The 25,600-nt window shown below is 38.4% G+C and overlaps 1 protein-coding gene across 2 annotated transcripts; it reads right to left on the bottom strand.

Annotated features, from left to right (window-relative positions):
• Positions 1–3,440: 3,440 nt before the first annotated feature.
• AVPR1A (arginine vasopressin receptor 1A) lies at positions 3,441–23,966 on the bottom strand. Of its 2 annotated transcripts, XM_073620255.1 has the most exons (3): positions 22,689–23,966; positions 6,023–6,191; positions 3,441–3,773 (listed from the first exon to the last, which is right to left on the bottom strand). In XM_073620255.1, exons 1-2 carry the CDS (start codon positions 23,653–23,655, stop codon positions 6,040–6,042), a joined length of 1,119 nt encoding a protein of 372 aa, XP_073476356.1. In that variant the 5' UTR covers positions 23,656–23,966; the 3' UTR covers positions 3,441–3,773; positions 6,023–6,039. The 2 variants fall into 2 exon arrangements, with proteins under 2 accessions (XP_073476356.1, XP_073476355.1); XM_073620254.1 differs by lacking the exons at positions 3,441–3,773; positions 6,023–6,191 and adding an exon at positions 15,130–15,706.
• Positions 23,967–25,600: the final 1,634 nt, after the last annotated feature.

Genomic DNA, 25,600 nt, shown 5'->3' on the forward strand with positions numbered 1-25,600 from the left:
CAGTTCATTAAGAACTGCAAGAAGTCTGTTGCAGTGGTTAACAGGACTTGCAGTTCATTTATTTACAGATCTATGTGAGTGAATGACATAGATGCGTGAGCTGAGCTCCGCACTGCTGCACTATTTTTAAACTGTGAAAGCGGGTGCAGGAAGAGGATCCCCTGCCCGCTGTCACAGTGGGGGATTGAGGGGGTTGGGACTGGGGCACATTCACAGGTTACACTCTATATACGGGTGTAACATGTAACATGTTACAACAGGTGAACCTATTCTTTAAGAAATACAATAGTGATTGCCAAATAAACAGGTCCTCTGCTCAATTCCTTAACCTCCCTGATGGTATTCCCGAGTGTTGCTCGAGGTGGATTTTCAGCACCAAGCACAGCGGTAACCCCGAGCCACACTCGGGATTGCATCGAAGGATCCAGGTACAGCAAACTTACCTTGTCCCCAGGATCCTGCGATTTCCTCCCCGCTCTGTGTGTGAGCCGTCCTCCGCTCAATTCATCACAGCGCCAAGCTCCGTTCCCTGCGAGCATTGCGATGCACGGGGACGGAGAACAGCGCCAAATTCAAAAAGTTAAAAACGCAATACATATACAGTACACTGTAATCTTTCTTTTTTTTATATCAAATCTTTTTTTTAATCTTTATAATGCTTATTTCATACAAAATGATAAAAAGAAAGATACATTTTATACAAATAAACAACGTGAGGATCTTATCATCATTTCATTTCATATTATACACATATTCACAAAAAAAACATTAGCAAATACAGAAAAAGTCAAAAACTCATATAAAATTAGCCACACATACCAACAATAAACATACACCTCGCAATATTTTAATTTGCTTTGTTCAACTCCCATCATCTTAATATTTTATAGATCAATCTCCTCATCCCCATTCCCCCCCCCCTCCCCCCACCGACCCCTCCATTTAAGCCATCATATAATAGATTGCTCGAGTCAATCCAGTAGTGCCAAATTTTGCTGAATTTCTGGGGGACTCCCCTATGTTTATATGTTAATCTTTCCTTTTTTAATATATAGTTTACCTTATTACTCCACTGTTTGTGAGTTGGTGGGATCTTAACTGTCCATTTTTGTAGGATAAGTTTACGGGCTAAATAGAGAGATCTAGTCGACATTATGTGCATATCCACAGGTAAAATTCCATCTGGAATTATTCCCAGTAGTGACAATTTAGGAGTATCTATTATTTCTGTTCACAAAATTGTATTTAGGGTCATAAAGACTTTTTCCCAATATCTATGGAGTTTGGGACATCGCCAAAGCATGTGGATAAGGGAACCATTCGAAACTAAACATCGTGGACATAAAGGCGAAGCGTTTTTTCCCCACACAAACAATTTTTGTGGGGTATAGTGGGTTCTGTGTAAAATGAAAAGCTGAGTCAATTGCTGAGATGGTGAAATAGATACCTCAGGAAGGATCTCCATGGCACGAGTCCATTCATCTTCATTAAGATCTATCAGATCTTTTTGCCAATGAATAAAACTCTTAGCCTGTCTATTTGCCTTCACTGTATTTAATAAGATGTGGTAAAGATCCCTTATTAATCTTATTAATGAAGTTGCTTTCAGTAGGATTTCTGATGGGTTATATTGAAATTGAAATGTTAAAGCTTGGCTTTGTAAAGCATGGCGAATCTGAAGGTACTGATAGAAGTTAGACTTTGATAGTTGGAAGCGATCTTTCAATATACTAAAAGGCAGTATCCCCTTCAAATATCTGGTAAAGGAGATTTATCCCCGCCCATTTCCATTCTAAAAATTCTGGTATTTTATTTATCTCGGGTAAACAAAAATTCTCCCATATTGGCATATGTCTTGTATATCCCTTATGCTGCGTAATAATGCGTATTGTCTCCCACAGTTTATGGATTAGATAAAAAGTTGGAAATTTTCTCTTCTCATAAAATCTGTGGGAGACTATTCGCTGAACTAGTGGTAAAGGTTTAAACTGAGTCATTATTATATTCTGTATAGGGTCTTGATCATCTATCTCCTCCCAACCACACCAGTGTTGAAGGTGTGCTGCAAAAAAGTACAGTCTAGAGTTAGGGACCGCTATTCCACCTCTATCTTGTGCCTGTTGGAGGGTTTCAAGTTTAATTCTTGGTTTACCATGTTTCCAAATAAGGTCTCTAAATGTAGAGTCTAATGTCCTAAATAATTTTGATGTCAACCAAACTGGAGAATTATGTAATAGGAATAGTAATTGGGGGAGCCACACCATCTTTACCAGATTTGCTCTCCCTATCATAGTTAATAGGAATTTTCTCCAAGTTTTACTTTGTTGCCTAAATTTACCTAGAAGAGGTAATACATTTTTATTTATATAATCCTTAACATTTGAGGTGATTATTACCCCCAAGTACTTAAATGACGTAACATACTTAATCTGGTGATTGGAGGCCCCAATTGAGTTGGGTTCATCGGATCAATCAGCATTATTACTGATTTATCCCAGTTGATATTAAATCCTGAGAATGTACCAAAATGATCAATAAGTGAGATAACTTTAGACATAGAGTAATGTGTATGCCCCAGAAAAACTAGAGCATCATCGGCGAAGAGTGCTATTTTTTCTTCGCCCGCACCTCTCTGGAATCCCACAATGTCTGAATTTTCTCGAATAGCCTCCGCCAGGAGATCCACAGCCAGTGCAAAAAGGAGAGAGGAGACAGGGGACAACCCTGTCTAGTTCCTCTCTTTAAAAAAAACAACAGTATTCAGATTACATTACTGTATCAATTTATTTCCCCTCCCTTTTGTCCCTAGTGGTTTGTTCAGTGCCCTGCATGCAGTTTTATACTATAAATACTGTTCTTTCTGCCTGGAAACTGGAGATTGTCCATAGCAACCAAAGCTGTCCCTTTACATCAAAAGTGGTTTTAGACGAGCTAGAAAACAGCGATAATAAATTAGAATCACTTGCAGAATTGAGCGATAGTGATTTGTGGGGAAATCCATCATCAAACACTGAAAGTAATGACAGCGACAATTCTGCAACTGGGCAAATTTCAGTGTTTTTGATTTGATTACATTATTGAATGATTTTTATTATTATTATATTATTATTTGTTATAATTATTTATAGTTATTTATTATATTATAATTTATGATTTTGTGTTTCAAACTTTATCATACCCAGGATGTCTACTGGACTCTTGTTTGGACATATTTAAGTGAGTTATTCCTAAGAATTATAGGCTTACAATATAAAACGCCAAATTTTCATGCAAAATAATTGTACCGCTTTCCGCATTAAAAATCTGAAATAATCATACCACCAGGGAGATTAAGGGGTATACAAGTAAAAGAGCTGAAGTAGTTAAAGTGTTAAAGTAATTTTTTTGTGTAGTGAACACTACATAGATTGCTTAAAATGTTTGTTAAAGATTATGGTTCCTTTTACTAATTAAAGATAACAAATTTACTTCAGAAATTTCACATAGTTAAATAGAAAGTGGGATTATAGCATTGGCATTGTTTAACTATGAAATTAGTCAGTATAAATCCAGCCCTGATTTTGAATTTATTTAGATCTGAGCATAATTAATTTAAAGTCCAATTTCAGATTGAACATAAAGATCATGCCCTGTACTCAACACCCACACTCCCCCATCTCCCAGCATTAAAAAGGTAAAAAAGCAGTACACATAACTTTTTTACAGGAGTCTTGTATTTGGTTGTCTGTCGTAGTTCCTCTTCCTCCTCTTCTTCTCTCCAGCAGTGGATAGTGCTGAATGGAAGCAAAAAGAACTAATGATATAATGATGCCAGCACAATATACTATGAGTACAGGGTGCTGTGATAAGAACACTAAGAGGGTAAGTTCATAACACCCTGGCTGTCATTTAGTCCTCATATTTTGCACACGTGTTTAGGCGCATCAACCGTCAATAAACTATTATTCTTACCAATGGAATCAATGATCTCTAAAGCACTAAACGTGTGTAGCATTTAGGTGATTTTAGACAGGTTTACATGTTTAGGCATGTTTAGCTCTTTTTTCTGTCCAAAAAAACCCTCCTGAACAATTTTTTTTCAGCTTGTAAATGCTTCTCTTTAAATATGCCTGTAAATGCGTATTTGTGCAGGAACACCTAGGCTAACATAGAGATGTGTTTAAAGCCTATAAAATGTTAAACGACTGTAAAAGTGGTGTTTTTTAAGCACACTGAGCATGAGACCTTATATTGAAAAACCAGTGTCAACAGTAGGAAGAAGTGGAGTTTTTTGTAAGAGAAAGCACTGGAGAAGAGAGAAATATGAATTGGAGTGAGACTTTATAAAAAGCTTTTAAATATTTTTTATTTGTATGCAGACTATACATGTACAGTAAGAGCTACTAAACTATAAGAAACATGATGTTTTTCTTAGTATGTAAAAGCCAGCATTGCTGGATAAAATGCCAAGTAACATTCATGAACATCTACAGCACAACAAGTGGAAAGGGGTAGCCACCAGGACACCACCAAAAGAAATGCAGTGATTTTCATTATGGATAATGGTTGCTATGGGATCTAAATCACATTGAAGCAGAATATTCATTTAGTTTTTTGCTAGAAAAAGTCTGAGGCTACTTTTTTTTACTAAATAGTGCAGCCAAAAACAAAAGGGTAGTTAGGTTTCTCTTAATATTCGTTAGTAAATGCTGACTTCACTACTTCACTGCTATCAAATGTTTTAAAATATTTCTTATGTGGGAGTTAGGCCTACCAATGGCTACCAACTAGCTGGGAAGGAGAATGTTACCATCGTCCCTACAATAAGGAGAAGAGACATTTTTCCAGGGGAGTTGATCAGAAACAAAAGATGGAGCTCATTTATCAGAACACAAGTTTAATTCAGGAGTTCTTATCTCTAACTGGGGAGAATATTGGTCATTGAACTGGATAGATGCCTTAAAAAACCTAATGGATGAGACCCTAAATGCCACGGTGGACTCTATCTTAAAGTTATCCCAGGAACAGGAGCCATGGTTCTTCAGAACAGACTGGCATTGGATTATTTTGTGGCTTCAAAAGGGGATGTATGTGCTCTAGTCGTGACTGAGTGCTGTTTATTGTGAATAATTCTGGGGCGATAACCCATGATTTGTCAAGGATAAATAAAATTAGAGAGTTGCTCCGTAATCCACCAAAGGACTTTTTGTGTGGTTGGGTACTTTAGGGATCACATTAATGCAATGGGCAGTGGAATTAATTATTATATGTGTTAGATTGTACTTTTGTGTTATGTGTGTGATGTGTATAGGGAAAAAAGTATTGAAGAAAGCTAGGCCCCTACGAAAAGTAAAAATGTATGAATTGTTATTATTAGTTTTCGAATTTGAAAACATTTCGAATTCAAAAAAATTTCCAATTTTCAAAGAGAAATAAATAGAATAGAAAATAAAGGAATAGAATAGAAACATTTTTTTTTCTATTCTATTCCTTTAATTTCTATTCTATTTTATTCTTTTTGGAAATTGGAAAACTTTTCGAATACGAAAACTTTTAGAAAACTTTTCGAATTCAAAAAATTTTCGAAATTGATTCAAAAACTTTTCAAATCGATTCAAAAACGAAAAAACTAATCCCGAAAATTAATTAAATGAATGAAGCTAATTTAACTAAACGAATTTATGTAAATAACTAATTGAAATGAAACAAAGCTAAACAATTTTTTTCGTTCTGCACATGTCTAGCCTTAAAGTGTGTTTAAAATGGCTGCTTCATATTCAATTGACCGTGTGGTTTTGGGGGGAAGTGCAACCATGTCTTGCTGACATCACTAACAAAACAAGCTGTGACTGGTCAAGAAGAATGATTACATCTTGTGGGTGGAACTAATCTGCTCTATTGTATGCAGTCTTTTGCTGTTATAAAATTTGTTGTTTCCCACTGTTATTAGATAATTATTTATAATCTAATGACAGCCTTAGATTTTCCACATTTGATAAAGATTCCTACATGCTTATCCACTACTGGACCTCAGCTTGCTCACCTTCTGGTGGGGCGATCCTAAAGGACCACGACCTGGTACCAACACGCAGAAAAATCCATCTCCACTATCAGGAGCTCTGGTGAACATGGGTTAGTACTTAGCCTCCGCACCTCAGGTGAGCCTGAGTTGTTCCTCTTCCTCCTCTTCTTCTCTCCAGCAGTGGATAATGCTGAATGGAAGCAAAAAGAACTAATGATATAATGATGCCAGCATAATATACTTTGAGTACAGGGTGCTGTGATAAGGAACACTTAGAGGGTAAGTTCATAACACCCTGGCTGTCATTTAGTCCTCATATTTTGCACACGTGTTTAGGCGCATCAACCATCAATAAACTATTATTCTTGCCAATGGAATCAATGATCTCTAAAGCACTAAACGTGTGTAGCATTTAGGTGATTTTAGACAGGTTTACATGTTTAGGCATGTTTATAAAATTTGGACTCCAGCTTGCTCACCTTCTGGTTGGGCGATCCTAAAGGACAACGACCTGGTACCAACACGCAGAAAAATCCATCTCCACTATCAGGAGCTCTGGTGAACATGGGTTAGTATTTAGACTCCGCACCTCAGGTGAGCCTGCGTCTTTCACCAGGGTGACTGCCTGTGTATTTATCCTGCTGGTTGGTGGTAGTTCCACTACTGCTATAGCAACTGGTCTTCAAGCCTGGCTCCTTAACATGACAGGGGGTTTACTTTCCAAAAAGGGGTTCATACTGTCCTGGAAAATTTAATTTACATGTTTTATAACAGAATGTAAAGGATTTTTTTTTTTTAAATGTTTGATCTTTTTTAACTTATATAGTAAAAAATAACAAACAATGTGGTTATCCGAAACCACCACAAGAAAGCTCTATCGGACTCTAAAAAATTGTATAAAATGCATTTGTGTACAGTGCTGTGTGACCAAGTAATTGTCAGTCAAGCTGTCCCAGTAGTGCAAAATGAAAAATGGCCTGGTAACTAGTGGTATATACAGGCTGGTACTTAAGTTAAAAATGCAACTTTGAATAATCACTTAGCACTTTATTTTGCAGATGAAGATGTATTTTATTTTTATTAGGATGTTATATTTCACATTATTTCAGGTCAAAGGTAACTGCAACTGTATAATGTTTTCTCTTACAAATTTCAAGCTTAAGCATACAAAAATAGATTACATTAAGATATCACATCAGCACTCCAAATAGTATATGTAATTACTTAGTTATAGATAAAATATAGGAACATTTGCTTAAAACAAAACATATGTCATATTATATTTTCGAAATATCATTGCCTATGCATATAACATTTATTATACATTTGTAACTGTTTCTTAAATTTCAATGGTCAGTTCACTTAAAATAGGTAGTTATGGTAGATGAATAACCCCTAACGTCATAGCCTATGAAAATGAAATCATCTTCTTCTATGCTTATATCCCAATACTTCGAGTCCAAACATCAACCAACTCTTTTGGACATCATGAGGGACCTAACACATGCTATTTTATTTTTTGATATAGTAAATACTACTCAAACTGGTAGTAAGATAGAAACTGCAACTGTCCTTAACCGCTTCAGCCCCGGAAGATTTGGCTACTGAATGACCGGGCCATTTTTTGCGATTCGGCACCGTGTCGCTTTAACTGACAATTGCGCGGTCCTGCGACATTGCACCAAAACAAAATTGATGTCCTTTTTTCCCACAAATAGAGCTTTCTTTTCATGGTATTTGATCATCTCTGCAGTTTTTATTTTTTGCGCTATAAACAACAAAAGAGCGTCAATTTTGAAAAAAAACACAATATTTTGTACTTTTTGCTATAATAAATATCCCCATTTTTTTTTTTTAAAAAAAAGCTAATTTTTTCTCAGTTTAGGCCGACATGCATTCTTCTACATATTTTTGGTAATAAAAATCACAATAAGCGCATATTGATTGGTTTGCACAAAAGTTATAGCGTCTACAAAATAGGGGATAGATTTATAGCATTTTTATTATTATTATTTTTTTTACTAGAAATAGCGGTGATCTGCAATTTTTATTGTGACTGTGACATTATGGCGGACACGTCGGACAATTTTGACACATTTTTGGGACCATTGGCATTTATACAGCGATCAGTGCTATAAAAATGCACTGATTACTGTAAAAATGTAAATGGCAGTGAAGGGGTTAACACTAGGGGGTGCTCAAGGGGTTAACTGCGTTCCCTAGTGTGTGTTCTAACTGAAGGGGGATGGGACCTGCTAGGGGAAGAGATAGATCGGTGTTCATACTTTGTATGAACACATGATCAGTCTCTTCTCCCCTCAGAGAACTGGGATCTCTGTGTTTACACACTGAGATCCCGGTTCTCGCCGTGTCATGAGCGATCGCGGGATCCTGGCGGTCACCAAGCTGTGGGCACATGCACACGTCGCTAGTGGCCAAAAAAGGAAGTGACGTAAGATAACGGCAATTCGCTCAGCCGAGCTATGTTGCCGCAGTACAACTGCGGAGGCTGGTCGGCAAGCAGTTTTAAGGTAGATCTAAACCCTACCAAGATGGTATTTAGTTTGCTAAAGTGTTGCATGTCATAAACAACTATCTTTTTTTTTTTCCCAAAAAATACAATTTTTACACTTTTTTCCTTTTTTTTGTACCCCAGTGTTTCTTATCTCAGACATTTTCAGCCACTTTCTGTCTACATGCACTTGCTCCAGCTTTGTGACACAGATGATTTACTAAAACTGGAGCACTCAGAATCTAATGCAGCTAGATTCTGGTAGCCAATCAGCTTCTAACTTCAGCTTGTTCAATGAAGCTTTGGCAATTAATCCTAGAAACTGATTGGTTTCTATGCAGAGCGGAATCTGATTGTGTACTCTCCAGTTTTAGTAAATCTCCCCAAATACAATACAAAAGCACAATTGAGAGACAATATATTACCACTTAGCAGGAACAAATACCTTCTGCTTAATCAAATATCTTCTCGGCAGGCATGATAACCAGGTATTATTTAATGAAATCTATAGATATAAAATCATTGAAAACAAATACTGAATTTAAAAGAACACATTAAAACTTTTACACAATTATAGTGATGGGGTAAGTTATACCTTTAACAGTTGGGTGATAAAATCATGTTGCTTTATGACATTGCAGGAAGTTTCAAATAAAATCCAAACCAGCAAGATACACATATGGTATAACATTCTTTAGTTTACTTTTCCTCTGCTTGCATTTAATGTTGTGTAGCAGGAGAATCTCAACACTTTTCAACCAACAATTTTAATGTATACCATAAGCAATGGCAAAACAACAGAATTGCAAAATGATTACATTATATATATATAATAAGAAACAATGTTTTAGCAACCTTCTCTAGGTTTCGATTAACTTAACTGTGATACTTTAAGGAGCATAGCCTCAATAATAGCACAGGTTTGTTACAGCATTCATGAAATAATCGAATTCATTATAATACTGTTATATGTTAACTACTGTGACTAGGTCAGGATACCGCTGAGTTCCTGAAGAAGCTTAACTGAAAAATACATTGAACTGAGCTACTCCCATTCTCTGACCTGAATATGAGATGGCTGTATCATATTATATCATGAAGGTATAGAAACATGTGGGCTTGAGTACACAGAGGTGTGTATAAATGGAAAATCACGTAAATGGCTGGAATTTTATGTTTATTTATTTCAAATGTTTTGAACATAAACCGTGAGAATTTTTTACAATAAATGTGTGATATTATTGAGATTATACACCTTGAAAGTCCCACAGTATGGTCTTTCTTATTGCTTTCTAAGGGATGTGGTGCTATTTGATAAGTATACAATAAAAGGAGTTTTGGATAATTGAAAGTTTCAATGACCACTAATTTCAGAAAGGAATGAAATGTGGTGTTACCTAGAGCTGAATGTTCGCACTATTATTTTTCTGGTACACATTGCAAAGTACAATAAGAATCTACTGAGTAAAATATTATAGGAATAATTAAAAAAAGATAACCAACTGCTGTTATGAAGATGAAATTATGATATTAATGCAGACTAAGCCAGTGCAAAATCTATTTAATTAAATAATCTGTCCCTTTTTTTATGTTTTTTCTTTCCTCTTCACATAATTTCACAGTTTGTATTTAGTACCTCATTTTACTTGTAAAGTTAATTTTACTTATTTACTTACTTATGGCTTAGGTAAAGAAGAAAAAAATATATTTATTTAGTCAACTTTCTTTAGGAATATTATGCAAAATATTTGTATTAATTTCAAGTAGAGCATTTTGAACTGATCTATAAATTAATTTATCTACCCAACCATCCACCAATCCTTCCTTCCTCCTCATCCAACTTAAACATTTTGATGATTTTTTTTTTTTATTTTTAAAGTAGTCATACAAATATTTACTTATTTCATACTATATTAGACTGAAATATACTACAGTAGTGTGTAATACATTAGCTATAAAATGTTGAAAGGGTAATTCCTACATTACTTGTATGAATTGTAAAAATAACCCTGAACTATACTTGTTCTATGTGAAAGCTGTAGAAATTGATTTTTTTATTATTCATTCATATTTTGAAATATCTTCTATATAAGCTATCTGTAAATTCAGTGTTTACATCTTTTATCTGTAGTTGCAATGATTATTTCAGTTTTTTTCTCATCCAAAACACAGAATTTTACATTGGGTTTATGTAAACAAAAAATAATGATAAAGGGTTATATCTAGCTATCATTCTGTGCCCTTAATGGAGTAAATTCAACTCTATTTCATAAATAAATGCTAACAAATAGGCTAGCAGGCTTTTGTTTTCAGACCAGACCCTAATGTAATTAATACGTGTGGCTAAATGAATCCCATTAAACTGAGATACTGGAGAAACTTCAAAGTCTCTAAAAATACACAGGACTGACTTGAGAGGAATGTACCTCGGTCTGAAGGGCTGACTGAACCAGCTTTTTGAAGAATAATTCATATGTTCCCTGGTTGATAATCATCAACCAGATTCTAGCAGTCAGTTTTATTTACTGCATGTTAGAACATTACTGCCTAGAAATAGAGTACCCTTGCCAAGCTCCCTCCTAAAATACAAGTTTCTTGAATGTTTGAATGGCTTTGTACTCAAGCTTGCAAATAAATACAAATATGAAAACACCTTAGATACACATCTAAAGTGGCAAACGTATAATATATTACCAAAAGTATTGGGACACCTGCCTTTACACGCACATGAACTTTAATGGCATCCAAAGCTTAGTCTGTAGGGTTCAATATTAAGTTGGCCCACCCTTTGCAACTATAACAAGCTTCAAGTCTTCTGGGAAGGCTGTCCACAAGGTTTAGGAGTGTTTCTATGGGAATGTTTGACCATTCGTCCAGAAGCACATTTTTAAGGTCAGACACTAATGTTGGATGAGAATGCCTGGCTCGACCTTCTCGTCCAATCATTTAAAAGATGTTCTATTGGGTTGAGGTCAGGACTCTGTGCAGGCCAGTTAACTTCCTCCACCCCATACTTGCTCATCCATGTCTTTATGGAGCTTGATTTTTTCACTGGTCCAAATCATTTGTTGGAGGGGGATTATGGTGTGGGGTTCTTTTTCAGGGATTGGGCTTGGCTCCTTACTTTCAGTGAAGGGAAATCTTAAGGAGTCAGCATACAAAGACATTTTGGACAATATCATGCAACCCAACTTTGTGGATGGCCTGAAGGAAGGGAAGGGGGAGGAGGCGCCAACTGGGTGTAGTATTAGAATAAAATGTTTTATTATCATTGGTTAAAAACACTTAAAGGATGCAAGGATAAAAGGTGCTCTGAAGTGGGTGTCCAGCCTGAGATATGAAACCGTCCTGCAGTTCCTGCCGGCTGTGTCGAGATCACTGGCTGTGGATGGTGGGAGACAGACAAGCTCTGCAGCAGCATCAGGAAGTCTTACGCTGACCAGTGTGGACTGCAGGGGCAGAAGTGATGTCACCAGAGGATCAGAAGTTGGGCTACTCGTTTGGAGCTCACAGCTCCTTTTGCTGGCCTTCTACAAGGCGTGAGACTTCCTAATGCTGCTGCAGAGCTTGTCTGTCCCCCACCATCCACAGTCAGTGATCCAGACAAAGCCAGCGGGAACTGCAGGATGGTTTCACATCTCAGACTGGACATCCACTTCAGAGCACCTTTTATCCTCGCATCCTGAAAGTGTTTTTAACCAGTGACAATAAAACATTTTATTATAATACTACACCCAGTTGGCGCCTCCTCTCCCTCCTCTTCCTTCATGTTTTTCCAGAGTTGGACACACTTTTAGGATGGCTGTTGCTTTTTAATTAAGGATTCTTTAATTTTCTTCTGGGATTTTTTTCATTGAACTTATGGATTGAGATTCCTCTGTTCTTTCCCATCACTCAGAGACTTCCTTCCCCTTGGGACATACATATTTTGTGCACCAGAACTCTATGTTTTTCTTTTAGTTTGGGGATGGCCCCTTCCTGCTCCAACATGAATGCGCACCAGTGCGCAAACAAGGTCCATAAACATATGGATGAGAGAGTTTGGGGTGGAGGAACTTGACTGGCCTGTACAGAGTCCTGACCTCAACCTAATAGAACACCTTTGGGATGAATTCGAGCAGAGACTGCGAGCCAGGCCTTCTCATCCACATCAGTGCCTGATGTCACAAATGCGCTTTTGGAAGTATGGTCAAACATTCCCATAGACACACTCCTAAACCTTGTGGACAGTCTTCCCAGAAGAGTCGAAGGCGTTATAGCTGCAAAGGGTGGACCAATGCAATATTGAACCCTACGGACTAAGATTGGGATGCCATTAAAGTTCATGTGCGTGTAAAGGCAGGTGTCCCAATACTTTTGATAATATAGTGTATGTCTTAAAAGCAGACTGTTCATGAAAAGATGCAACTTTAACAGAAATATTGACACTGTTTTATTATATACTGATTAAATGAAATGTGTAAAATATTACCTCTCTAATGCTCTACTGGATGGGATTCTGATGAATGGCCATGACTCCCAAAACATGAAAGCTATGTGAAGGTACTTTATCACCCCACTCACATATTTGGTTCATCTCTATTTCCAGTTGGGAACACTTCTGCAGCCATGACTTTTCCAGCATCCACCCCAGCATTTTCATTCTGATGGTCTCCTCTCCTATTGCAGACTTCCAGTGAAAAGACTTTCTACTTCTGTTTGTGGGTGTTGGTGTTCATTGGAATAAGATAATGTTGATGATATGCACTGATTGAGTTGCTATTATATAAGTGCAATTTTATTATGTTATTATTATTGAAGGAAATCCGTACTGAAAGAAATATATAGGTTGATTTAGTGATGGGAAATCTCACTAAGCAATAATGTGGCTCAAAATGTCAAAGGGGCAGGGTTAAACTAGACATTTCAGGAGAGATGATAAAAAAGTTCAGCTGCCTATATTTTACATAATTGATAAGACTGAAAAAAGACACAGGTCCACCCAGATCAATGTGTGTGTGATTTTGAGTCTTTAACAATCCTTATATCACTGTATCTAAAGATTTTTATCAACATTCTTGGCTAGATCCACTACCCAGGGAAGGGAGTTTCACATGTTCTCTGCTTTAACAGTAGAGAACCTATTCTGCAATCTAAGATTAAGCCTCTGTTCTTTTAACCTCAAGATTGTGGCTGTGTGTTTCTTCAGAGACCTTAGAGTAAGCAGTTTTTATTGTAGTTATTACAGTCCCCTTCAATATATTTGTACACTGTCTCCAACTATAGCACTGCACCTCTCACTTTCTGCTTTGACAGAAGAAACTGAGGACAACCATGCTGTTGTCAGCCAAACTGATGTGACAAGGGAGTAAGGTTGTGGCTTACCAATGCTGTGTGTCTATGGAAACACACAGCCCAGCTAAGGACCCAAGCAGATCCCACACACACAGGTGCCTCCTTAGCACCCAGCTTGCTGCATGAGGCACCCGAAGGAGGGAGAAGTCAACAGTGCACGTGATTACTGCCAGAAGAAAAGAAAAGTGACCACTCTGTGCAATACCATTCTATGTAATGTAATTCTCTGTAATGTATTTATTTGTTTTGTTTGCCTTTAGTATCTATTTAATCTATGTAATTATTCCTCATAGCTGAAAGTGGTTGTAAACAATATATATATTTTTTTTAATAACAAACATGTTATATTTACCAACTATGTGCAATGTTATTGCACAAAGCAGCCCTGAACCTTCTCTTCAGGGGTCCCTTGCTGGTGCTCAAGGCTCCTCCTCTTCTTTGTGTGCCACCATACAAAGCCGCTTCCTATGAGTGCGCACCTGCAGGTTCACTCCCTAGCGGGGCTGTGTGCGTCAATAGACACACACAGCAGGGTTCAGCACTGCCACCTGCTTCCTCCTTACAGGATTAGATTGGCAGGAGCAGTAGCCAATGGCTTCCACTGCTGCTTTCATCTCCTGTTAGGAGAGAGAAAGAGGAGAGTGGACAGGCACAGTGCTAGATTAAAATAAGACTCAGGTAAGTGTAAGGAAGGTGGGTGGGATGGAGCAATACAACAGCTGGGACATCTTTTACCCTAATGCAGGAAATGCATTAGGGTGAGAAAATGTATTGTATGCAACCACTTGAAGCCCTTCAGTCCCTTAATTAAATGTATTGCCCTGTGCTGAACTCTAGCCCTACTGATTGTACTGACATGCAATTTTTACTGAAAGTAATTTCTGCTTATGTACTTTTCATCATATGATCAGTTGGAAATGGTCAAGTTTGTGGCTGGCTTGTTTTGATACTGGGTCACTATATGCAATTCCATGTGTCTGAAGTCTCATCAGAGGCAGTGAAGGAAAGTTGGAACCAGGAAGTATGGTCTCTCTGCACAGTCACAGGATCATCAGAATATGACATATTCAGCTTATTAATTTAATATGGACCAATCAACTACATTGGCAACTTTGGCGTGTTAATACAGTAAGCTGAATAGAAAATAATTTACATTAAATTTTTGCTGTGATTGTAATACAAAGCTATCGTAAAGAGTGACTAATTAAATCTGTTTACCTTGATTTGGCATGATTAGTACAGTATATGCAATATAAATGACTATTTTCTGTGCATTCCAAGTAATTTTACTTCTGACATCATTGTTTATGTACAGTGTAGTAACATTGAAAGGTAGATGGGGTTTGGTTTTTGAATGTATAGCTGCTGAACACAAAGCATGCTTATTTGAGGTGTGCACACATCATCTTAGCCACAATACATTATACTTGATATTACTTAAAATAGACATTTTCTTGGTAATATTATAGTTGTTCACCATGTACTGCATATTTACAAGGTATGCATTTAAAGTGCATCGAGTCAAAAGCTTTGAGGCTAACTGTACATTGAAGGCAGCTGCCATTTTCAGATTTGCAGGGGCAGGAATTTAATAGATCTGGATGATTTGGGAGAATCCTTCCAGGTGTCAGTACTGTGGGTTGGACTTCTTGTTTGGATCCTGGTAAAAGATGTCTGTCTCCTTGTACTGCTGTCAGAATCCTCTTTGCTCAGGTTGTGCTTGAACCTGCTGCAGCATAGAACACTCAGGATGAAATCTTGCAGTAGGTGTCCACTAAAAAACATGTATATCCAGGGATTGCAGCAGCTGTTCAAACTTGCTAACAAAGCGGACACGGTGACTACAGTGTTTTCATTCTCTACAAAAAAAAAAAAAAAAACAAACATATGAATTTAAGATTTTTTTTTGTATGCATGCAAGTGGTTCTGACTTTTATCCCACACCCTAAAAGCTCTGGGTAAACAAATGTGAGTTAAATGGGTCATATCACATTTTAGTGCTATAGGGTGGACATTGTGGAATGGTAGAATAAGGCTGGCCATAGACGGTGCAAATTTCTTTCCTGCAACCATGGATTTCTCCCATCAACACTGACAGTGCTAAAAGAGAAATCCCTCCTGCCGAGCAATTGTCTTCTCCTGGCTGGGGGGTGAGAGCGGGCGGGAAAAGCTGTTCCCGCAGGGAGAAGACAGTGAATATTGCTAATGGCTATAGCAGCCGCTTGCGATAAGCACAAATGAATCCAGGAGGCTGGTTGTACCCCAGTTGATCGATTGATCAACTTAGTATATTCAGCCTGCCCATTAATGGTTTGAATCATCTATGGCCAGTTAAACACTATTTGCAGCACTCAAATTATTACTTTTTTTTTTTTATTCATTTTTTTATGGCTTCTCCAACCATGGGAAAGGGGTGTTTGCAGTCCAATTATTGGCAGAATGGTTCCTATAAAACACACTTGTTTGGATGCTCTTCTGTCTAACAAAGTAAACACAGATGTTACGTCTGAGCTAAAGGGAGGCTATTAACAAGGAAGGAGCACATGGACATGCATCATGTTTTCAATATGTAAATTACACAATTTACACTGAACAGTCCCATGCTGAATAATTATTTGACATAGATCAACAAACACACACAGGTGTTGTGAACATCATACAGCTTTCTGATAAGGGGTCTGAAATTCAAATAAAGGACTCCTAAACTACAACTTTCCCACTACTTCAGCATTAATTTAGAACGGAACTAAACCCTCCTATCCTATTTAGCCAAGGAAGCTGCCATTTTGGCCTCTGTTTGATCTGCAACTGCCATGGTGCTGCACATGTGATAAGTTTTGACACCAGCCATTTGAAGGTTTGACAAATTGGTTGACAGCAAAAGCAAATGTGACAGTTAACATTCCTGGCATTCCTGGAATGTAACAGTTTTTAAAAAATTGTTAAATTGATGGGTTTAGTTTCACTTTAAAAGAAATCTGAAGTGAAGTAAAGCTGATCTTCAGGCTCCCCCATCCCTTAAGCCCACCCAACTGATTTCTGGCATTAGGAAAAAAAAACTAAATTACCTTTTTACTCACCTAAAGCTGCACTCATGTGACTGTCCAGTTTCAAGTCTTCTTTCTTCTTCTGTTTACAGTAGGTGGAGTTCTTCTTTGGTGCCCACGTCGCTGCCTGTGAAAATGACTCTTCCTTTTGGCTTTACAATGGCAGGTTCCTCTTAGGAACAAGAAGATGAGTCTATGGTGGTGATATCACTATGAGGGGACTGTCAGGGACCACCTGGCATGTCTACTAGATTAGCGGTCTCCTGTACCAGGAAACGGTGCTGACAAGGGACCCATAGGCAGACATAGGTGAGTAAATCTTTCTTCACAAGATAAGAGAAAACACACAAATCCCTGTTCTGTGAGACATGACAGATCGTGAGTTCCTAATAGCTAGGAACCATGATCTGTCATCCCCTCTAGTCAGTCCCATCCCCCCTACAGTTAGAAACACACACAGGGAACACAGTTAACCCCTTCCCTGCCAGTGACATTTTTATGTCAAAAAATTGCAGATCGCCACCATTACTAGTAAAAAAAAATAATAATAATAAAAATGCTATAAATCTATCCTCTATTTTGTAAACGCAATAACTTTTGCGCAAACCAATCAATATACGCTTATTACAATTTTTTTTTACCAAAAATATGTAGAAGAATACATATCGCTCTAAACTGAGAAAAAAGTGTTTTTGAAAAAAAAAGGGGGATATTTATTATAGCAAAAAAGTACAAAATATTGTGTTTTTTGTAAAATTGTCACTGTTTTTTTGTATATAGCGCAAAAGATAAAAACTGCAGAGGCGATCAAATACCAAAAGAGGGCTCTATTTGTGGGAAAAAAAGGACGTCAATTTAGTTTGGGTGCAGCGTCGCACGACCAAGCAATTGTTAGTTAAAGCGACGCAGTTCCGAATCGCAAAAAATGGCCCGGTCATTCAGCATCCAAATCTTCCGGGGCTGAAGTGGTTAACTGACATTAACGGACAAGGTCCATCAGCATCCGTTAACCTATGACCCAGGTAGTAGTTAAACAATAGGAAGTACATTGGAAGTACATCCCCAGTACATCCCCAAGGAGAAACATGTTCAGAGAAGTCTCCCAGGAGCAACTAATAAACCTGTTGTATGAAAGGCCAGGCTTGTGGGACTCAACATGTTTGGACCACAGTGATAAAGTGGCAAAATTGTTGGAATCCATTGCACTACACAGATAGGACACAGAAGGACAAAGACAAAGCAAGGACAAGTCACTCACTGAAAACTGCAATACAGCATGGGAGAAGCATTGCTTTCTGGGTAATGTTATCAAAGCCACAGAAACTGCGGTAAACGTATCAAAATGGATACAAAAACGGATTTGCAAAACGGATGTAAACGGGTAAATTAACAGATGTTAACGGAATGGAAGGCAGATAAAAATGGAGATTAACAGGACAGAAGACAGATGAAGACGGATGAAGCAACGGATAAGAACTGATAATGTTTTTAACGTGGCTAAACTGACGATGCCTGTGTGAATGAGGCCTTAGTCTCTTTTATCAGTGTCAGTGCATAAATTAAAGGGTAAGTTCACTTTTAGTAACATGTTACACCTGTATTCATGTAGCATCTAACATGTTACTAATGCAGAAGCCTTGAAAACAACGATTCCCCATTGTGACAGCGAGCAGGGGATCCACAGCTATTTGTGAATGAATGAACTACAAGTCCCACCTGCCACCACATTCATTCATTCTTTCTGCACTGCAGTAATGGGAAGCAGACAGGTGAACTGAGAGTCTGCAATAGCCTGACTTTGCAGATTGTGGGTGCAATGCTCTGTAGGCTCCTATGAAAAAAATAAAAATAAATGCACATTTTTTACCTGCCAAAAATGTGCTTTTATTTTTTTTTTTTTAAAGTGAACATATCCTTTAAATTTATTCTACTGCAGAATGGAAAAATAGCTCCCAGTGCTAATTTCACTCATATACAATTAGTCCTGTATACAATATCTCACAAAAGTTAGTACACCCCTAAGTGAAAATGTCCTAATTGGGCCCAATAAGCCATTTTCCGTCCCCGGTGTCATGTGACTTGTTAGTGTTACAAAGTCTCCGGTTTGATTGGAGAACAGGTGTGTTCAATTTTGGTGTTATCGCTCTTACTCTCTCATACTGGTCACTGGAAGTTCAACATGGCACCTCATTGCAAAGAACTCTCTGAGGATCTTAAAAAAAGAATAGTTGTTCTACATAAAGATGGGCGAGGCTATAAGAAGATTGCCAAGACCCTGAAACTGAGCTGCAGCACGGTGTCCAAGACCATACAACGGTTTAACAGGACAGGTTCCACTCAGAACAGGCCTCGCTATGGTCGACCAAAGGGGTTGAGTGCACGTGCTCAGCATTATTTTCAGAGGTTGTCTTTGGTAAATAGACATATGAGTGCTGCCAGCATTGCTGCAGAGGTTGAAGGGGTGGGGGGGAGGGGGTTAAGCCTGTCAGTGCTCAGACCATACGGTGCACTCTGAATCAAATTGGTCTGCATGTCATCCCAGAAGGAAGCCTCTTCTAAATATGATGCACAAGAAAGCCCACAAACAGTTTGCTGATGACAAGCAGACTAAGGACATGAATTACTTGAACCATATCCTGTGGTCTGATGAGACCAAGATAAACTTATTTGGTTCAGATGGAGTCAAGCATGTGACAACCAGGTGAGGAGTACAAAGACAAGTGTGTCTTGCCTTCAGTCAAGCATGGTGGTGGGACTGTCATGGTCTGGGGTTGCATGAGTGCTGCCAGCACTGGGGAGCTACAGTTCATTGAGGAAATGTACTGTGGCATACTAAAGCAGAGCATGATTCCCTCCCTTCGGAAACTGGGCCATAATACAGTATTCCAACATAAGGACCCCAAACACACCTCCAAGATGACCACTGCCTTACTAAAGAAGCTGAGGGTAAAGGTGATGGACTGGCCAAGCATGTCTCCAGACCTAAACCCTATTGAGTATCTGTGGGGCATCCTCAAATGGAAAGTGGAGGAGCGCAAGGTCTCTAACATCCACCAGCACCGTGATGTCGTCATGGAGGAGTGGAAGAGGACTCCAGTGGCAACTTGTGAAACTCTGGTGAACGCTATGCCCAAGAGGGTTAAGGCAGTGCTGGAAAATAATGGTGGCCGCACAAAATATTGACACTTTGGGCCCAATTTGGACATTTTCACTTAGGGGTGTACTCACTTTTGTTGCCAGCGGTTTAGACATTAATGGCTGTGCATTGAGGTATTTTGAGGGGGCAGCAAATTTACACTGTTATACAAGCTGTACACTCAATACTTTACATTGTAGCACAGTGTAATTTCTTAAGCGTTGTTACATAAAAAGATATAATAAAATATTTACAAAAATGTAAGGGGTGTACTCACTTTTGTGAGATGCTGTATATATCAATTAGACACAAAACTGTACCCCACCCTCATTCAGAAAATAAAATAATCATTGCTATAGAAATGTATATTTGAAATATATAATTGAAAGTTTTAAAGCTGTACTCTGGGGAAAGAAAAAAATGAGGCTTCCTCCTTACAGCAAGGAATACATGCTCTTTTACATCTAGGGGACCTGGAAAAAGCAGTTTTACTTACTGTACCTGATCCTCTGATTCTGCAAGCTTTTCACTACTTCAAGACCATTCTCTGCAGCCTCTTCTTCCCTAAGCTATGGTTGTCGGAATCCCATTCATTATCAAGTCAAAAACAAGACCTATAGATGTGCAATGGACATGAGGATGCCAAGGGATAGCCCACCGCTGGAGCATAGGAGAGTGCTGTTTGCTGGGGAGCAGAGGATTTGGTAAGTAAAGCTGCTTTTTCCATCCCTTAGACATAAATATGCATTTAACCCTAGCAGTGTGAAAGCAACCCATGTGAATGCGATCATTCTTACTGTCTCCAAAATTGAGCTTTAGGCAAGGTTCACACTACTGTAATGCAGGACACCGCATGTAATTTAAACAGGAATCGCAGCGCATTCCTGTGTGGATTATATACAGTGTCTCTGGGGTGTGATCTGAGCCATGGATTTGTATGGCTGAAATCGCAACGCATTCGCACCAAACTCGTGCAGGACCTTTTTTTGTCTGCACCAGAATTGTATTTCATGGGTGTTCATGCCCATGCGATCTGAATTTGCAAATTGTACTGCGTTTTGCAAACCGATTTCGGGGTGTCGTTAACTTAACATACACTCCACAATTGGTGGAGATTTCCTTTAATTTTTTTTTGGTCACTGAGACAGAAATGAAAAGAAACATTCCCAGTGAGGTGTAGATAGTAATAAATCCATAACAGAGATTATACAATTTCCCCACTCTATCCAAAATGTTTTAACAAGTTTTGGGTGCTGTTCCAATTTAACATGGTGCAAACGTCAAGTAGCAATTAGCCCATTCAAGCAAGTTATTGGTCTTTATCTGTTTTATTGTGGCATTCATGTGAAAGATTTGCAGAAGAAGACTGCATGCTGTGAATTATATGAACACTTCATTCACAAAATGCTTTGTATCTGTTCTTCAAAAAAGTATTTGTATCTTAAAGAGGTTGTAAACCTCAGGAAAAAAAAAAACAAACAAAAAAAACCCTTGCAAGACAAAGGCATAATGAGCTAGTATGCATCGCTTATTATGAAATACTTACTTTAGAACAATGCCCTGGATCGGCGTCAGCCCTCCGAGTACAGCACGGACATCTTCCACCGGAGTTACTTCCAGGTTTGCGGCTCCGGCGCTGTGATTGGCTGGGGCCACGATGACATGCGTGCGGGAGCCGCTGGTCATGGTACAGTAATTGAAGAAATGACACCAGCGGCCCGTTTCTTCAGTGCGCATGCGGCATGGCGTTGGCAGCAACGCATATACTGAATATCTCCTAAAAACTGTGCAAGTTTAGGAGATATTCAAGGTACCTACAGGTAAGCCTTGTTATAGGCTTACCTGTAGGTAAAAGTGATGTAACAGGGTTTACAACCAGTTTAATCTGATTAAAACGTGCTTTTATTCAAGTTCTATAAGAGAAATTACCACTTAAAGCAATTATATGTTTGTACATACTGTACGCAGTAAGGTTTCTGAAATATAAAACGTGAGCAGTATAAAATGTTGTTATTGCTCAGAATACTAAAATAATTCAGGGCATGACTTACATTGCCAGACATACTGAACTCATCTATCTGATGAGGAGCAAACTGACTGTAATCTTGCCAATAACAATACTATGTGCTTACAAAATGCTGTATTGTTTGGACTTTTCTAATGAGATATTGCAGATGCCTTCTGTCACAATCAAGTTTAGTAAATAGGTTATTATTATCAACCTTAAAGCAATGTCACCTACTACAACCAAAAGAGGTTTGGTTGGATTTGCTGTAAATTATTGTTCTACAGATGCTTTCCCTTCAGTTTTAAGTTATCACAATGGGGGTGATAAAACTGGAGAGTGCAAAATCTGGTGTGGCTGTGCATGGTAGCCAATCAGCTTCTAACTTCAGCTTGTTCAATTAAACTTCGACATAGAAAACTGAAAGCTGATTGGCTACCATGCACAGCTGCACCAGATTTTGCACTCTCTCCTCCACTGTTGAAAAATAAAATAAAATAAAAATTAAAAAAAACACAAGCTGATTGTTTTGCTGATAAGATAAATCAGAAGCCAAGTTGCTGGAACTTGTTGTTCTAGGGATGCTTTCTCTTCACTTTTATTATCACTGTTAAACTATCTAAGCAAAAGATAACATGTCAGTTCCTACTTACCAATCCAGTTGGTGTTATCTGCATACACTGACCACATCTGGATGGTAAAGTATGGGGTCCAGCAAATGATATAGGCTGTAACAATCACAAAAGTCATCTTCACTGTCCTGATCTTGGCTCTTGAAATGGTCCTCACGCTGCTAACAGATGTGGAGAGTAACCCATTGCTCCTCTTTCGATCGGTCTCACCTCTCTTGGTTTTGCACTTGATGTTCCTCCAGATATTGTAGCAAATAAAGCCATAGCAGGTCAGCAAGATGATCACCGGCACCACGAAGATACTAATAGTAATCCATGTGATGTAAGCCTTTAGTCCTTTGGGGCTGATGAAGTCAGCCCAGCAGTCATATACCCCGTCTCCTAGGTCTTTCAGGTAGAAGATCCCATATTGAGGTGTGCTAAGGATGAAGCTGATGATCCAAGCGCTACCGATCATCAGGTAGGACCTCTTGGTAGGCTGGTGGAGAGTCTTCAGAGGGTGGCAAATAGCTATATAGCGATCAGCAGTCATTACAACAAGCATGTAGGCTGAGGCAAACATCCCAAACACTTGAAGATGCTTTATTATCCGGCACAAAAAGTCTGGACCATAGAAGCGGTAAGTGATCTCCCAGCAGAGCTGTGGGAGCACCTGGAAAAAAGCCACCACCAGATCAGCCAGGCTTAAGTGCTTTATGAAAAGGTGCATCCTGGACATTTTCTTCTTGGACTTGTAGAGCCCCAACAAGACGCTGCAATTGCCCAGAACAGCAGCCACAAAGATCACAGCCAGTACTGCTATCTCTATTTTAGCCAGCTCTTCATCCCTGTTCAGGAGATCTGAACTGTTCATAGACTTGACGATGCTGCTCTCATTAGGAGAGACAGAAAGGAACAGAAAGGGAGTCTCACTGGTGGCATTATCCAAAGTGCTGCCATTGCCCAAACTTAATTCCTGTCCTGAGGATCCCAGTTTAGAGAAGCCCATAGTTGCTTAGTAGCTCAGTGCTGATCTAGTCCAGCTATAGTAAAGAGATCACTGTTCTCCCCTTGTCTTCAGCAAAGGCTCCCAGCAAAGCTCAGAGGAGAGACACAAGGACTGACAACATTTATCTCTCCCCCCTCCTTATTTTTGTTCAGGGGGCTGAGAGATCTGCTTTGACAAGTCACTGGCTGGCGTCATGCCACCACTGACAGCATTTGTGCAATTGCCTAGTCTAATCTGAGCTATGTAAACGGAGTATGTCTTCATTTCCCTTGTGATCGGTGTGATCCATCCCTCTAGTTTCTGGAGGTAGAGAGGATAAACATGGTCAGATTTCAGCTGCCTGCCTGCACCTCTCCACTGCCTGTTTAGCTACAGAAACTAACATTAGCATCAGTTATTTCTGTATTTGTTTGTCTTGTATTAGTTGTTACATTTTGCTTTATACACATAACAAGTAACATGTGAACTTTGATCATTCAGTGCCATGGACTGTCATTTAAATTTTCACCACAACTTCTATCTGTATTGCCTTTGTATAACTGTATATCTTCTCTCTTGCATTTTTTTTTCTACAAGAAATGACATGCATGCAAACACAGGTCATCTACTGCTATGGGCAATACAATGTATTGCTACCCAGTCTCAGCAACATTTATTTGTATTTGTAAAGGTCTGTATTTTTATACATTGTTGCATTTTTCTCTTCAACTAAAAACACCTAAACTTGGACTACTGATCATTTACTACAAGCATTTACAATGTACAATGTTGCCTGTCTAAGCATAATTTATGCGTGTTTGTATATGTTTGTATTTTTTTTACACAGTTGAATTTTTCTCTATAAGTAATATAACCTAATTTGGAACTACTGTATTTACTAAAATGGCCATTTATTTTAATGTCTGTATTTTTATTACACTGTAGTATTTATTTTTTTATTTATTTTCTATAAACTACAACTAATTTGGGACACCAGATCATCCACTGTCATGGACATTTACAGTGTACATTGGTACTTCTTGCAGCAGGATTTATGTATATTTGTATATGTCTATATTTTTGTTACACTGTTGCATACCCGTAGCAACACCTAACTTGGAACTACTAGAATGGGCTTTTACAATGTACATAGCTGTTTCTCACAGCAACATTTATTCATATTTGTATATGTGTGTATTTTTATTACACTGTTGCATTTCTTCTCTACAAGTAACACCACCTACCTTGGAACTACTGATCATTTTCTGCAATGGGCTTTTACAATGTACATCACTACTTCTCCCAGCAACATTTATTCATATTTGTATATGTGTGTATTTTTATTAAACTGTTGCATTTTTTCTCTACAAGGACATCTACCTTGGGACTGGTCAAAGAAAGGGAGGGATTGGAATGTGTGAATTAGGAACAATTAAAGAAAACCCAGTGCCCAAAGGCACAGTTGGAACCCCTAAAGCCTTGTACACACAATTGGATTTTCGTCCGGGAATTGTGTGATGACAGACTGTTTGCCTCAAATCCGACCATTAGTACACTCCATAATTGTTGACCAACTTTCCGCCAACAAATGTTGGATGTCAGGCTTGTAAATTTTCGGTGGACAGCGCTCTGTTGTCAGATTTTCGTATAGTTTGTACTCAAGTCTGTCACACAAAAAAGTCCGAAGTACAAACAGGTATGCTCGGAATCAATGCTCACCAAACACGACATTAGTAGAAGGTGCCCAAAGAGTGGCGCTCAAGAGCTGAAATTCTATGTAGTACATCACTACATTCATGTTTGTTGGCCGACAGTTGTGTCCCATTTGTATGCAAGACAAGTTCACAGCACACGCCCTTCGGACAAAAATCTGGCGCTTTGTCTGCGAAATATCCGATCATGTGTACGAGGCTTTAGGGTCTATTATAGACAGACCAAAAAAGAGTATAAAAGGTAGAAATTTATT

Source organism: Aquarana catesbeiana, linkage group LG03 (genome assembly GCF_042186555.1).
Source record: "Aquarana catesbeiana isolate 2022-GZ linkage group LG03, ASM4218655v1, whole genome shotgun sequence".
In the NCBI taxonomy this organism is placed as follows: Eukaryota; Metazoa; Chordata; class Amphibia; order Anura; family Ranidae; genus Aquarana; species Aquarana catesbeiana.